Raw genomic sequence first — 15,757 nt, forward strand, 5'->3', positions numbered from 1 at the left:
GTGCCAGCGGCATCGGTATTTGGATTGATAAGGGATGGGCCGAAGTAGGTCTTGAAGCAAGAGTGGAAGACTGGATTGGTCAGTTGGCAGAATGCTGAATGAGGATTTTTGGGGATCCTTTGGCCCAAGTGCATGCCAATGGGGGCCAGAAGAACACCAAGTATTTAATACTTGGCCTCCTTAAAGGTGTCAATGGCCCAAGGAATTCTGGGTGCACCTGGACCAAATGTGGACCCTGCTCTGGAATCAAACATCTGGACGGGGGCTGACAAACATCATGATGCTCTTATGCCTTCTCTTTGAATAGAGAGTGGCGTGATGGGGTTGAGTCTCACTTTGCTTTCTAGTGCTTGAATTTTAACTTACTGGATACGTTTGACTGTGAAGTTGCTCTCACAGGAGTGAACTCGGGAGAGAGTATGTGCCCTTGAGTTGGAGCGGGAAGCGAGATGAGGTGCAGTTTTGCTTCTCTGTGCTACATCGCCTATGAGTGCATGAGGACACCCTTATCACATGACTGAGGCCTGGCCCAAGCACCAGAGACACAACTCCTCTATGTCCATGACAGACATCTGCTTTTTACACTTATTGTGTGGTTTGAAACCTGTCATCTTAGTAATGTTTATTGTTCCCTTAGCACACTAGATCTTGTTTTTAGGAGTCTTCAGAAGGCCGACAAAATTGGCAGAGCGCCAGATCTGCATTGGAAGGCGTGGAAACAAAGGAACGGATATCAGTGTGCCAGTGTGGTGCTTATATGCCGTTCTGCTCAGTTATGTCTTGAGCAATATAGAGTCAAAACAAAGCCATCAAGCAGAGAGCGGAAGCATTGCTGGTGAAGGTTTTCCAGATCTGGACTGTTACCTGGAGAGTATTGTAAGGTAAGACGCCTGCAGTTACAATTATCCTCTAGAATTAGCTTTTATAAAAACGCTATCAGTGCTGGATTTTTTATTCTATTCTGGTATCTTATATGACAAGAAATCAGAATACTTACAATGTCACAGTCTTTCTTTCCATCACGTCTCATTGGATCGTTCAGATCTTCTTGGCTACGGAAACTAAACTTTTCAATGGCTTCTGTTACTCCACGGAAAGAAGTATAGATTTCCTCTGAATTCAGATTCTCCGTGTCGTAATCCAGCAAACTAAATGCCAAAATGCAAATAACAATGTTACATTTAAATTTTGCATGTCAGTTTGGAAACTCTGAATGTGTTTAAACTAGCTCACTGGGGGAGATTTTTGCAATAGCCCAGATAAGCCAGTTTTCAAGTTCAAGAGAAGCATCACGAGCAAAATTATAATTATGACAATGCAAATATAAATGCCTGTAAAATCACATGCTAATGTAACCAGTCTGACTTTTTATCTTAACGAATAATTGAATACTTTAACTCGTTCTCAATGCTCTGATAAACGAAGGTAAACCAAAACGAAGTTGAATTATGAAATGGCAGCAGCGAGAAAAAAACATGCAGCGGCAACCGGAAAATGATGAGACTGGTGGGCATCAACCACCAAAATGTTTAAAATCTTTCAATGTGAAAGCACATGCTTTTTTATGCATTTTGTTTCCAATTTCTGCCAAGAAAAATACATACCATAATAAGCAACTATTTAATTGCAACTTCTCCCAAGGACTGTGCTAATGATTAGAATGCTCCCTTAGCCAGTCAACATTAGTTTAATTTAAAGGAGAACAAGAAATAAAAATAAAACTCCAACTATACATTTAAATGAATCTCTATCAGATGTACAATAATTACTGGCAGGCAGGTCTTAAGCAGGTCTTATCTAACTTACATTTTTGCCTAATTTATTATAGAAAATATCGTAATACTGATAAAATAGGCAGGGCAGACAAGTAGGCGTAGGCAAATAAATGTCTAGCCTGACCTGATATTTTATAATTATTTAGAGACTTTGTTCAACATTCAAATGAGAGTATTTTAGAGAACACTTTATTTGATAACAATTACATAATGGAAGACTGTAGTCTTTAATTTATTTGGACAATCGCCTATGTAGTAACATTAACATTTTCATTTTTAAGCTTGTTCCAAATTTATTTTTAGTGCGTGTTGCAGCCTACTTCAATTAGATAAAGAACAGCTCAAATAATTCAATAAGGGAAGACTACATATCGTCTACAGCCCACAGTGACATGCTCTCAGAAAAAATCCACAAGACATACTCTCAGAAAAAAAGCTGGTAAAGCCTCTGCAAAGAAGACAGAGGGAAACGATGTTACTTGACATGGAACATTAACATCATGCCACCTCTTGATCCTCAAAATGTTGAACTATATTACTAATAACATAAAATGTAAAAAAGTAGATATACAATTGGACAAATAGTAACATGGATCCTCAATCTGTAACCCGTTATCCAAAGTAAAGTAAGTGGTTTATTAGGAATCCATATTGCTCTGCTCCTAAAATAGGCTAAGTTTGAAGAGCAGTGGTTGGGGAATTGTATTTAAAGCAGGTAAAAAATGGGAAGAGTGAGGATATGTTCATCCTCTTCGGCCATCAAATAAATGTTAGGTTTCCGTCAACAACACAACTGACAAACAAAAATTCTCCAGTTTCTTAATGAATTCCAAAATTAAGCTGAATGGAAAAAAGAGACCTCTTAAAATCAAACCTCTTCACATGACTATAAGTACCTTGAAAAAGGACGGAAAATCAAACTTATGGTTTATGTAAAAGTCAGCCAAGACTTTGACATTAGTAATGTGTGCTCAGTACAACACTGGTGTAGTGGAAAATAATACAGAGGTCATAAGTATACAAGAATTAGATTCCATCAATTCCTTTTTTAGGAGTCCAATATGAAAATGTGCCCTAAATATTTGGTACTAGAAAACCACACTGTTTGTCTGATGGGAAGGAACCGACAACAAAAACCAAGCAAACTATAAACACTTCAAGGTACAGAAAGCATTAAAAAAGTAATTGGACAGCAGTAGATCTTGCACAAAACAACGTGACAGCTCTGGCTGTATATGTATGACAAACAATGTTGCCTATAGTGTAGAGAAGAGTTTGTAAATAGAGAACATAATCAATCCGTATGTTGATGGTTTTTGTGTAAGAATTTCCCAGGACCTTGCTTTCCTGAAGCTGGAATGTGAAGTATTAGACTGTATTAATCAATTCTTCAAGGTGCTATGCTGCAAATTTGAATGTTCACAATTAAGTGTGGTGAGCCACACCGTCTTCAGATGAGATCAGAAATGGTTCCTAAAGTAAATAAATGGCCTTACATATATGTAGCTTATCTAGGTGCCAGAACTGTTGTGGCAGTAAAGTTCAAATAGCAACTCTTCTGCACATAAAATTGAAAACAGCAGTGACCAAGTTTGTAAGGGAGAGAAACTGCTAGTCATTTCCTACACTTTCATAGATACTTCTCCAACCTATTAATAAGGAATATCTGTAGCACAAGATATAGCTGTGGACAGCTAAAAGAACAGGAAACACACCAAATTGAAAAGTGAGTGGACCAATGCATCCACAAAGTAAAGTTTAATGCAGAGCAGAGGAACCATAAGCCTTCCTCACACTGATTCTAGAACGCGGAAGCATATGCATGAAAATTTTAATTAAATCCACAAATTACGGAAACATTCTCTATGACAGAATGAAGGCTTACAGGGCACCAGAGATCCTGAAGAGAGAAAATCTCACCTTTGAGCAAGAAACACTCAGCCTTTAGATGTTGATGAGGATTCTACAATTTATAGTGAACACACTCAGTTTAAATTATCAGAAAACTCAAATAATGTAGAGAAGAGAAAACCAGCTGTAAGCAACTACAAGCTGGGAAGACATTGTTACAAACAACTTGTTGGGTGTTAACACTAAACATCTGCACGCGAAGGTGGAAAATTAAAACATTTTAACAAAGGTTGTAGGAATGAGAATAGTTAGACTGGTTGTTTCTGATCTCCGGCAAATTAAAAGAAATTCTCTCCAAACTGAAGATGAAAATATCTACCGTGCAAAATTCTATTTGTTTAACCGGGTGGCAAGGAACTACAGCAAGCAGAGCTGCTATTTTCCATAGAATCCATCTGATCTCCTCTGTTAGCCCTTGTACCATGCATTGAGTACTGGGGTACAACACATCTTTTGCTCTTCCATACATAATGAAACCACAGGTCTTGCCAAGCACTCAGTCAAGCAGCAATGCTTTAGGGAGAGTTTAGTATTAAAACCAGAAAGCAATAGGCATTATTAATAAAAAAGGCACCACGTCAAAAAATAAAACAAAAGAAACACAAACCAAGAATGCAAAGTTCTTAATGAAACTTTATTCTATTAATAAATTAAGCAAGTGCAGTCAATTAAACTGTAACTATGCAGGATATCAAGACACAAAAATGTAAATGCTAACTTGGGCAATACTGAAAATACAGTATTATAAAATACGTTTTCAGTGTCATTGCAAGGTGGTGGCTTTTCAGAGTTTGGATTTGAAAGGGGGTACGATCTACAAGTACTTTTGCTGTATCTAATGTTTGTTCTGTAACTGTTACACAGCCACTAGCTAAAAATGTATTGTTGTGATTGAGACATTTTATTGCTATGTAAGACAAATAAGACTTCAACAATTATTAAGAACAGTATGCAGAGGGACTGGTGATTAATTAAAATGAAATCGCTCATCCCATGACTATCTTTCATAGTCAAAACAGTACTAAAATTAATTAAACACCCATCTAGAGAATGATAAAACAGCCAAATGTATACTTGGCTACATGTGCACTTGCATCTAGTATACTACTGATTAACAAAAAAAAGGAAATTATATGGAAAACCGCCCAAACATCTCTCTCACATGATAGAGTTAGAACTGTATAGGCAGGAAAGCAAACACAGGAAAAAACTAAAAACATTCCAGGTGGCAGTGAGACTATACAAAATGTCACAATATTATTGGATTAGTGTAATATCAACATGCACTAACAAATTTCGGAATAAATTACATGAGCACAACTGCGAAACTTTGCCCCATGCATATGCTCAGGACTTGCTTTTAGTATCTTTAAAAAAACAAGTCAAACCCATTTAATATGTCCATAAAACATGAGAACATGAATATCGTTTAATCATTTGTTTTTATACAATGTTGCTTCTTGTGGATTACAGCGTGTAAAAATTGTGAGCAAAGCACACTTAATAGTGGCATCAAAGAGATAGAAATTTGTAAATAAATTGGCTAGATGCCAGACTTAAATACAAGAGCACAGCACAATGCATTTGCCTGTGACACAGATTTGTTTGAGTTGCCTACTGCTTCTAACGAGCATAAATTCACTGAAAAACATGTCAAAGGCATCAAAACCTTGAAAAGCTTCCTGTCTACAAAATAAACCATTGCAGCCTCACATACGGAGCCAACAACACCAGCGAGTTCTTGATTACATTGATATTGCACCTTCCCAGGTTAACTGAACTTTAATTGTCACTGAAAAACTGCAGAACGAAAGTGAGCAATCTGTAAAAATAAAAATCCAATCTTTAGGGAGAAACTATATTACTTATATGCATTTCGTGCACCTTACATCTTGCTTTACTGGAACAGTGTGCCGGATCACGCACATTAGTATTTCTAAGTTTTAACAAAGTGCTAGAAACCATTAACTGGCCAAGTGTTTCGGGACGAAGTAGAGGAGCTAGAAAATCTACACAACAGGACCTACATACAAGTGTGAATTAGAATAGGCTGTGGTACCACAGACTAAAAGTAGCAACATCTTCCTTTGTTATGATGTCAGTTGAGGTTGTTGTGTGGAGGGTGTTAAGGCTTCTCAGAGGTGTGCTTGAGAGTATTACAAGATACTATCCTGGAAGTGACTGCATTGCTAGTTTATTGGGTAGGCTCCCACGAGTTAAACAGCTCGAGCTGAAGAGATAAATGTAGATTTCAATGGCTTCCATATAAGAAACAATATCAAGTAAAAAAGAAAAGTTCTAAAATCTACTATATTTTGTACTCTCAATGGTTATCAACAAACTACACTCCATAAAGGAATTTGCGGACAAGGTATTAAAGACATTTACAGCAGAATCAAGCACAGGCTGCTGTAGTCAACTGCTCGTTTTAATTGCTGAAAATACAGAGTGGAAGACAGTCTACAAGTGTGATGTCCTGAGCAACACCATGCAGACAAAATAGACCTTACAAAGAAAAAATGGAACGAAAGAACAGAGCAAAACTGAGCTCATACCTGCCAAAGCAAACCATTATAAAACACTGTACTGCGCCTCATGTTTATACAGTTTGCAAGCTACAAAAAAATGCCGTCAAGTGCCTCACAAAACTATTTTCACTGTGGCACTGTTCAGTTGCAGTGACCCTTACTATAAGAAAAAAGGTTGACATTGGCCAGTGAATATTTGTGCAGTAACCACTAACTGTCCTGATCATTGAGGGAAAACACAATGCAGATTGCCATTAGAAGGGAATTAAAAAATAAATGCTTCATTTGTGCTGCAGTCTGCATCAGGTAGAGGCCTTCCTCTCCTTTTAATCCTCATACATATTATGGTTGCTGTTGGGTATGATACTGGATCATCTTCAGGGACGCATGGGTCTATAGGACAATCTGGCAGTGTAAGAACTGGTCTGACAAGATCAACGTGTGGGGTGTTTTGTTGGGTATTTGTGGGCCTGTTTCATGGTCTGGTTTGCCAGTTTTTACTGTTGATCTCTCTGATATTACAACAAACACTCCCTAGGTTGTCACAAATGCATACAGTCTCACATATCTTGCCAAACCTCTATACAATGCCCTTTTGTTAGCCATTTTTTAGCTATCCGAATCGCTAATGAGGGTCATGACCTATTTTCTTTCCCAGTGTGACCGTGCTCCATTTCCTCAATAAAACAAGATGGTGTAGATCTTACAATGAATACTTGATATGAAGAACATGATTAACAGGCTTTTTTCTACACATTTATTAGGCCCACTTCAGCGGTGACTATTACTGTATCGGAGAAATAAAAATAATTGGAGGTGAGTACAGTAAAAAGAAAAAAAGGAAATTTAAATCATGGGTATACTTTTTTCATTATAGCATTTATTGAACAGATGTGTGCCGTTTGTTGATATGACTATTGAAATAAATTAAAAGATTTATCAACAAAATGCTAATATCTATTTTTCGCTATGGGGATAGCGGGATTCATTTGAGTTTTTTTTTTTTTTTACAAAAAAAGGGCAGTGCAGAGACATGTCAAAATAGTTTTATATATGTGGGTGGGACAGGAAAACGCAGAAAAGTTACAGTCACATGGAAATCTCTGCATTTGGTATTAAGTTGCCCGGTTTCTTTAGTCTTAAAGCAGGCAAAATAAAATGACGGGAATGACATTTATAAACCAGTGCCTTTTCATTAGCTTGACCCAGGGTCCCAACACCTCTAGACAGGGTGCAGCAATGACATTGGGTGAATGACGAATGTTTTGTTCTCAAAATGTGAAATGAAATTAAATGAAAGGAAAACACTTGGCCAGCCTAATGCCATGGCTTCTATTTATTTATCTCCCTGGAAGCAGGGACTGTCGTCAACAGCAGACGCAAAATAAGATGCATCTCTAACAGAGCTTACGCAACAAAGACTGATGAAATATTAGTTGTTTCTAGAGCTAATAAAAAAGTAATTTATCTTCAGTAACACACTTTCTGATGGACACTTCTAACAGCAAATTCCTCACCTTTGAATTCCACAGTGCACAACAATGGAAACACAAATGTTTTCTGTAATATCTCCAGCGCAATGATAGACAGCACCACATGACTCCGCCACAACCTCACCCCTCTTCGGAAGTTAAGTCATGAAGCCATTTATAGGTGTCACCCTGCACGCAGATGTCAGTTCACCATAAAACATTTGCGCTTGCAAAACGTGGCGAGTTAGTAACAGACAGAACCGTGACAGAGTGCACAATCTACTAAAGGACTTTCTTAAAAACTACGAAATGGGGAGGATGGCAGGCATGCAGTTAGAATATCAAACAAGAAAGAGAGTTACTGAAGGTAAGTAACTTGTTCTTCTGAAGGATATATCCAACCATAGATTCCTCATCTTCTGAACATATATCACAGCAGTACTCCCAAATAGGTGGAGGGTTTGAGTATGGACTTTACATCAAGTAATCCTCCATGACCAAGTACCCAAAATTGTTCTCTCAAACCTGCACATCAAGACAGTAAACCTGGTGAAGGTGTGGATGGAAAGCCATGTAGCTGCCTGTAAGAAGTCCAGCAATAGAACACCCCTGGCTAAAGCCATAATGGTGGCCCTAGCTCTAAAGAATAAGCCTGAAGGCCAACAGGAGGTTCCTTTTAATCCAAGGCATAGCCAGGGCCACTGGAATTATGTGATTCTGCGTCTGCTGCATATCCTGCAGATTTTTTTTTTTTTAAAGTGTTTCAAGTTCAAATGGATAAAATGTTACTGAAAATGTGGCAGTATCTTTTCACACACAGTGGAAGGCCCTTTGCAAACGTTAAGTGGTCATATTTCAGTTGCTTCTTTCTGTTTTTGGTTGGTAAACTGGTACTGATGAGGGGGAATCTTCGCCCAGGCAATATCACCATAAGTAAAAATGATAAAATAATAAAGTATTACTATAAAAAAATGTTGCATTATCCTCCATAATTTTCCTTTTTGTGCCACATAAATTAGTCAACTATGCTGCATAAATGTGTGCTCCACTGCAGTATAATTCCAGCGGCGCTGGGCATAGCACATTTTTATGTAGGGAGCAATCCATCTTGAGATGGTCTATTTCTGGATCGCCTTCCCCTTCTTTACATCAGAAAATCCCACAAAGAATTGGTCATCCACTCAGTACTGCTTAGTTTGAAGGGCTCTTTTGGTCCAACGAATAAAGCTTCTCTTTGTTAGAGGGATAGTCAGGCAGGAAGCATGATAAACTGTTGTTGGTTTTAGAGGTCTGTAAAACACTGACAAAAGTTTGCTGGTAGAGCTCCAGATCTGCAACAAAGGGCACTAAACAAAAGGAACTAACATCAATGTGAAAGGGTGGTGCCTTTGTACATATTTGGCACCACCCTTTCACGCTCCCTGTGGGGTTTATTATTGCGTTTGAGGGCACTACGCATTGGCGTATGGCAGCAACTGCTATAAATATTTCCAGGTCCAGCCTCGCACTTGAGGGGAAACTCAAAAGGTCAGGAATCTGTAGTCCGAATTATCTATCAGAACAGAAGATCTATTACTTTTCTGTGTAATTTTTACAGTAACTACTACTGCCTTTTTTAAGCTGTTGTACCACATCATCATTTTAAAATGGACTCTTAATGCATTTGGGTCCATTGGAGCATAAAACATATGACAATTGTAATCCAAATCCAGATAAAGCTTCATTTGCCTAAGAAGGTTTAGTGCCTATTTTATTTTGAGAAACTCCCTTGCAGGTTAAGAGATGCCCCATTATTCCCCTAGGCAACAGAAACAGGAAACCACAAGACCAACTTTGTAAGCTTCTTATGACTTTTGAAACACAATAATATTGTGACACCTCAAACAAGTTTAACAGGTAGCTAGTTACCTGGGAGAGTAAGAGCGCCTGAAAGTCTTGTGGGAAGGAACGATGGGGAGGGAGTGAGACTGAGAAAGGGGAGGGGGGTGCTTCGACAGCCCATCTGCACTCCAACCCCAGTACCGACTGCAGCGGACAGAAGAGGGGAAAAGTGAGGAAAAAAAAAAAAGAGGAAGAAAGAGAATAAAAAGAAAGTATGATCTGCGGTAGTAAAGATGTTTACTTCGCACTAGGTTAATGAAATCAAAGCAAAATTAGGCATACTTCATTGGTTAGCCTTGTTTATTCCATTTTACAAGGCATTTATTTTGTCAAAAATAAAGATTTTCAATTCCTGAGCAAATGTAGATGATAGAATTAAGGAGAGTTACCATACAAACCTTCTTTTTACCACCAGTCTTTGCATAGCACTGCATGTCATAATTAACGGTGTACAGTGAGGCTTTACAAACAAATCTGTCGGTTCATAAAACATAACCACAAGCACAAACAGTTGACTGCAATATAAATAATGCTTTTGCTTAGATCGGCTAAGAAATCCTGATATGGACATTCCTCAGAAACCCAGAATTGACCCAAATATAGTACTTACATATTTCATTTCCTGTGAGGCAGCGGTCACTATTTGTCAACATTTTACCACGATTCATGAATAAACTTCTTACATGACAGAACTTTGTTTAACTACTTAGGCTAGCTTTGACAGATGGTACATTTCTATTAATGACCTCCAATGACCTAGATATCCTTGACATAAATGATAGGATTTTAAAAGTGCCCACCTTACTTTACAGTATACAAAAAAGTGATGATAGTTTGCTTGAATTAATCTCAGTCACTGGTAATTACTTAGGGCTACCTCCCAGCCCATCGTTATTTTGCACATCATGCCACCGCAGTTTGGACCCAGCATTATGCAAATCAGTCTTGACTCTTCTGCAATGGGAATAGTTCAGCTCAAACTTCCATGCCATGTCCTCCTTGAACCAGAACACAATTAACCCTGGATCAGCTTCACCCAGTACAGGGAGGACCTGGCCTGGACGATGGACAAGGATGCAGCCCAGAGTAATTATCAAATGTTGAGATTAATTTAAGAATTCCAGCTATCACTGTTTTGTTTACCTTATTGTGTTCCCCTCTTTGGGAAAGGTATGCTGAAAAGAGGGTCCTGTGCACACTGCCTTATCAGAGCCAAGCTATACCTGTTTGAAGTTCCCTATCTAGAGCAAAACAGATCCTGGGTTGCTTGTGTTCCAGTTAAGGAGGCCCTGTCCTGGCATTGCAGACAGGAGTGCTCCCAGTGGTGCAGGGTCATAACTCATTTGTATATATCTGGGTCCAAACTGAGGTGGCAGGATGTGCAAAATAATGATGGACTGGGATGCAGCCCGAGTAATTACAAGTGACTGAGATTAATTCAAGTAGTCCATCCATCACTTTTTGTACACAGAAATCTAGACTGTATCAAGGGAGAGAGTGCAGATACAGGTTTGCCAGTGGACCTTCTACTCCATATGCAGAGCTGAAGAGATTCAATGGGATTTAGGGGACAGAGTTCTACGAGGAGGGAAAGGTGGAATAATGCTTTAGATTTTGGAGCACAGGGTGTGCAGTAAATTGAGCAAACCTCCTTAGATGATGAGAATTGTAGTATTCCATAGAGTGAAATTAAACTGGAAGACTGAAGGGATTTAGTGAGGAGATTCCATTGTGTAACTGACTTAGAGGTAGACATTTTAGGATTGAAGGGATTCAGAGGAGGGAATCCAGAGCTAAGGAATTCAAAGATGGGATTCAATGAAGTGAAGGGATCCAGAGGAAGCCAATACTTAAAGTGAAGCGATGCAGGGGATGGGGAAGCAGAGTGTGAAGGGATTAAGAGATGGGAACCAATGGAATTAAAAAAGTTAAATGATTAAAATATACTGGCTGAAGAACTTTGGCTGATAGGGTATTGTGAATCTACAGATTTAGATAAAGATAGTTCACAGGGTGAAGGTATTTCAAAGTGGTAATTGATAAAAAAAATCAGGCATTTAGAGGTTAGGAACCCATAAAGTGAATGGTTTCAGTGTTGAGAATATGAAGAATGTGCAAATATGATAATATGATCCCGTTGAGGGGCTGCAGAGGTGGGAATCTACTGGGTGTACAGGCAGGTCTAAGATGATATAGAAGAACAACGTGAGAGATTGAGAGAGTCAAATCCATTAGGGAAAGTTGCTCAAATTATGGGAATCCATTAATGGAAAGGACTGTGACATTGACGTTGTAGCAGAGCAACCAGCAATGTTTGTTATGTTCTACTATGGTTCCAACACTCACGTTGCCCTGATGTGATCAATAAATTGGTGGCTGGGAGTTCTTTTTTCAAGCTATGCCTAAAGTGAACCCCAACACTTAGTAAAGAGGAATAAAGCATGTTATGAGTCTATGCGTTCCCTTCTCTAAGATTATGGATTCTGTAACCAAAAAGATTGTAACTTCAATGGAGATACTATGGGAGGAGGAAATGCCCTTGAATGGCCAGAGTTACTCCTTTCAGGGCTAGACCTACCACAGATTAGTCTTCACAGATCCATGTGTGTAGAATATCAGCTCAGCTGCTACACTGGAAAGAAACATTTTGAGGTCTTGGAGATAGTCCACATCTGGAACCGATTGTCAAAGGCTATATGCAGCCCATACTCCTCCTAATAATTCTTCTCTCACTAATCAGAAATAGTAGGCACAATCTATTGGCTAGGTTTTGATTACATTCTCTGCAAACGTGGTGGACAGCAATCGGCAAAAGCCTACCAGTCAAATAGGACACTGCTTTTGTAATGTCTCAAATTCTCCAAACCCCAATAGTAGCATAATGAAGATAAATGAATGAAAAATAAAAGTTGAAATAAAATTGACTCATTTGAACATGTAGTTCACTTCCCAGCATCCTGACGGGGGAGCACCTCAGTTAAAGGTGAAAACAGTGGACCTAAGGCCAGCACTACTACTACAATAATTTGTTCTGTGTTTAAGGAGGCAGTATTTATCTTGGCACATGGAAAATCGTAACATTCATGAGGTAAGGTTCTTTCCATGGTGGTTAGAAATACTACGACTGCTCTGTCAGTTTATATTACCTCTCATTTTTACTGAGTTCAATGCTGTTTGGGTTAGCGTGGAAAAAGTTACCGCTCCAATGGAACAGATATCCATTTCTTTGCAGAAGGGTTATATGGATACTTTCGGCGGTAATAGCCACATTACCATAGAACCACTAGAAAAGTATTTAAAGTGTGCAACCTTTCACCATGGTTCATAAAAATACTGTCAACAAGCATTTCAATTATAGAGGTGTGTTAACACCATCATTGTTTTTACTCTCATTAATGATTTTTACATCCTTTTTCTGATACAATCACAATTTATGGTACACAAGCTTAAACTGCATTTTTACAAGCTGCATGACAGGATTCCCTAATAAAAACAACTTAAATATGCAAAGTAAGATAGCTATACACAACTTACAATAGAAGACTTACTTAATGAAAACTACAATAATTTGTTATAATGTTTTAACCATATAATTTTACAGTCACAACAAGCCGTTTGAAGGTTCTAGCTGACCTTAGTACTTCTGAGCTGTAAACTCATATTTGCTTAATTTGATCCTATTGCGCTCAAATACCAATGGTACACTGCATTTTTAAAACATTGGTGTTGATAACTTGCACTGGTCATGACTGCTGCAAAAGCAGTTTTCATTGGACAGAAGTTATTTTTTTCTTCCTTGACTTTAGGATTTGAGAAATGGTGGATTTTAGCTTTGAATTGGTTAATAACTTATGTTATGAAATCATGTTGAAGTAATGAGTTGGGTCTACAAATGACATGTCATTTTGATGTTTTTTACAGTACCGTAACATAACTCTAAATACCCTACAAGGTACCCTTTATCAAGTGATAGCTCAATCATATAATCAATTAAACAAAAAAGCAGCACACAATTTAATTGCTATCTAAACGCACAATATATAGATGATGATACCACTGTGACCCTTTTTTCATGACCTTCATTGTTAGGACAACCGTTTACAGAAAAGAAAGACAGTTAATAGCTGCAAGCAGTGCAATGTTCTGCTCCTGCCTCATGATACAGATATAAATAAATGGCTTTCCTTATAAGTTTACTCATTTCCATTCAGAAATGAGCATCAAACATAAAAAGACTGTCACTGTAAACATCAGGGCAGTGCACGCTCTACGGGTGACTGGAATGCAAAAACCTAGCACTTAGAAGATAACGTAATTCATGCATTATGCAGATATGCTGTTGTTTATCCTTTTGCATTGCAGAGTTTAATCCTGAGGACTTATATTCAAGGTGCTTATAAATACTGTTCATTTGCAATGTATTGCTGCAGGCTTTCAGAGTGTGTCAGGGTGTGGTCCCTTTCCAGAACCTTCTAGAAGCTTTCTCTGCAGCATGACTGGGTGTGGTTTGTGGGCTGGGCCAAGACTCTATATATGAGAGCCAGCCCAGCTCCACGTGCCCACTATTCAGAGGTCCCGGTGCAGAGCAGCAGCAACTTCCTGAGCTCCTGTTCCGGAGGCCTACTTTGATCTTCCAGGCCTTGCCCTTTCACTGTGTTGGTGATCATTAATCAGGGCGGTAAGACGGAGGTCGGGCTGGGCACCCGGTCCCGTTCTCGAAGGCTTTCGAGTTCTTGGGCCTAATTTGCATGATAAACTATTTAGCTTGTGCGTGTGAATGTGAGCTACCATTTCATGGCATTTACAAGGTAGCATTCGAATCGGCAAGACGCGCGATTCATTTCTTGTGCTTAATTCATGTTATTCATGGTGTGCTACCATTTCATGGCATTACATGCTGGCATTCGAATCGGAAAGACACGTGATTTATTTCTAGTGCTTAATTAATGTTATTTATTGTGCGCTACCATTTCATGGCATTCACATGGTGGCATTCGAATTGGCAAGACACGCGATTCATTTTTTGTGTTTAACTCATTATGTCCATTGTGCGCAACCATTTCATGGCATTTACATATTCTTGTTGAAATCCGCAATGTGTGCAATTCTTGTTTCTGCATTTTAAGAATCTAAGTGCTAGAATTCTAGATGTTACATTATATGTGCATAATAAGTCCCTTAATACAACTCCTATGGTGTTCCAGAAAACATTCAGATTATTTCCTTGTCCTCATGCAAAAAGACTATGTTTGATTTTGAAAACATTATTCTAGAAGGTTCCTATGTTTTTAGTCAATGTGTAATATTTCATTGAGAGGTAAATTGAAAAGTGGTATTAATCCTTTTTGATTCCTTCACAGGTAACCAGACGTCTTGAGGCCTAGTTATTTAGTCCATGCTTAAGTTATCCATGGTTACAGTATGACAATGCATAGAATTATAGTCTAGTAAAGATTAATATGATATAATCTTGATATTGTGTGTTTTAACCTTTTGCTTCCTACAGGTCTCCTTCCCAGCTGTTCCCTACCTAATCCCCTTTTCCCCACTTGGACTCTCTTAGACTCTTTGACTTTCTAATCAGAGTACTGGAGCTGTCTTGTGGTGGACATGTTGGGAAGGTGCGCAGACCACGAGGATCTGGTGTCTCTGACAGTCACATCCTTTTTTCCCCCCCAGACGTGTTTATTAGAAAACACACCCACTGTTATCAGGAGACGTAGATTGCCTAAATGCACTTAAAGTCCTGAAAGCTTCGATCTACTGGAAATATGGAGATAATTCATGTAAATGACACACTGGAATTAAAAAATTGCATTTTCCACTACATGTGCTTTTAGACTTGATATACTGACGAATTAGACCCCCCATATATAGTCAGTTATCTCACGGGGCTCACAAGGCTAACATAATAAGCCTCCCCCTCAAATGTGAGACTAACCTACAGAATCGTGGAATCAATACCCCAACTGACAACCCGTTTTTCTTTTAATGGTTTATGCCAATTAAAATAATATATGGGCTCTACTGCAACCAGAAAACGAAAATCTGCATCACTAAGTTATCCCTATATGTCTTGTATGTTCCTGTGAAAATATGTGATAATCATTAAGTGTTTACCTCGGAATGTCACTGAAGGAGAACACATAAAAACACTTACAAAAGGAATATGAAACAAAGATTGTCCCAA

At 38.5% G+C, this 15,757-nt stretch overlaps 1 protein-coding gene across 5 annotated transcripts in view; it reads right to left on the reverse strand.

Moving 5' to 3' along the window:
* The window catches only part of CLASP1 (cytoplasmic linker associated protein 1), a 1,131,138-nt gene that overhangs the window by 148,768 nt on the left and 966,613 nt on the right, over window positions 1-15,757 (reverse strand). For 4 of the 5 annotated variants that reach the window (XM_069224628.1, XM_069224627.1, XM_069224631.1 and 1 more), the window contains one exon: window positions 998-1,148. In XM_069224628.1, the coding sequence (XP_069080729.1) occupies window positions 998-1,148 (151 nt within the window). Of the gene's footprint in view, window positions 1-997; window positions 1,149-9,594; window positions 9,712-15,757 lie in introns of all 5 variants that reach the window. The other variant, XM_069224630.1, reaches the window with a different exon arrangement.

This window comes from Pleurodeles waltl, chromosome 3_1 (assembly GCF_031143425.1).
Source record: "Pleurodeles waltl isolate 20211129_DDA chromosome 3_1, aPleWal1.hap1.20221129, whole genome shotgun sequence".
In the NCBI taxonomy this organism is placed as follows: Eukaryota; Metazoa; Chordata; class Amphibia; order Caudata; family Salamandridae; genus Pleurodeles; species Pleurodeles waltl.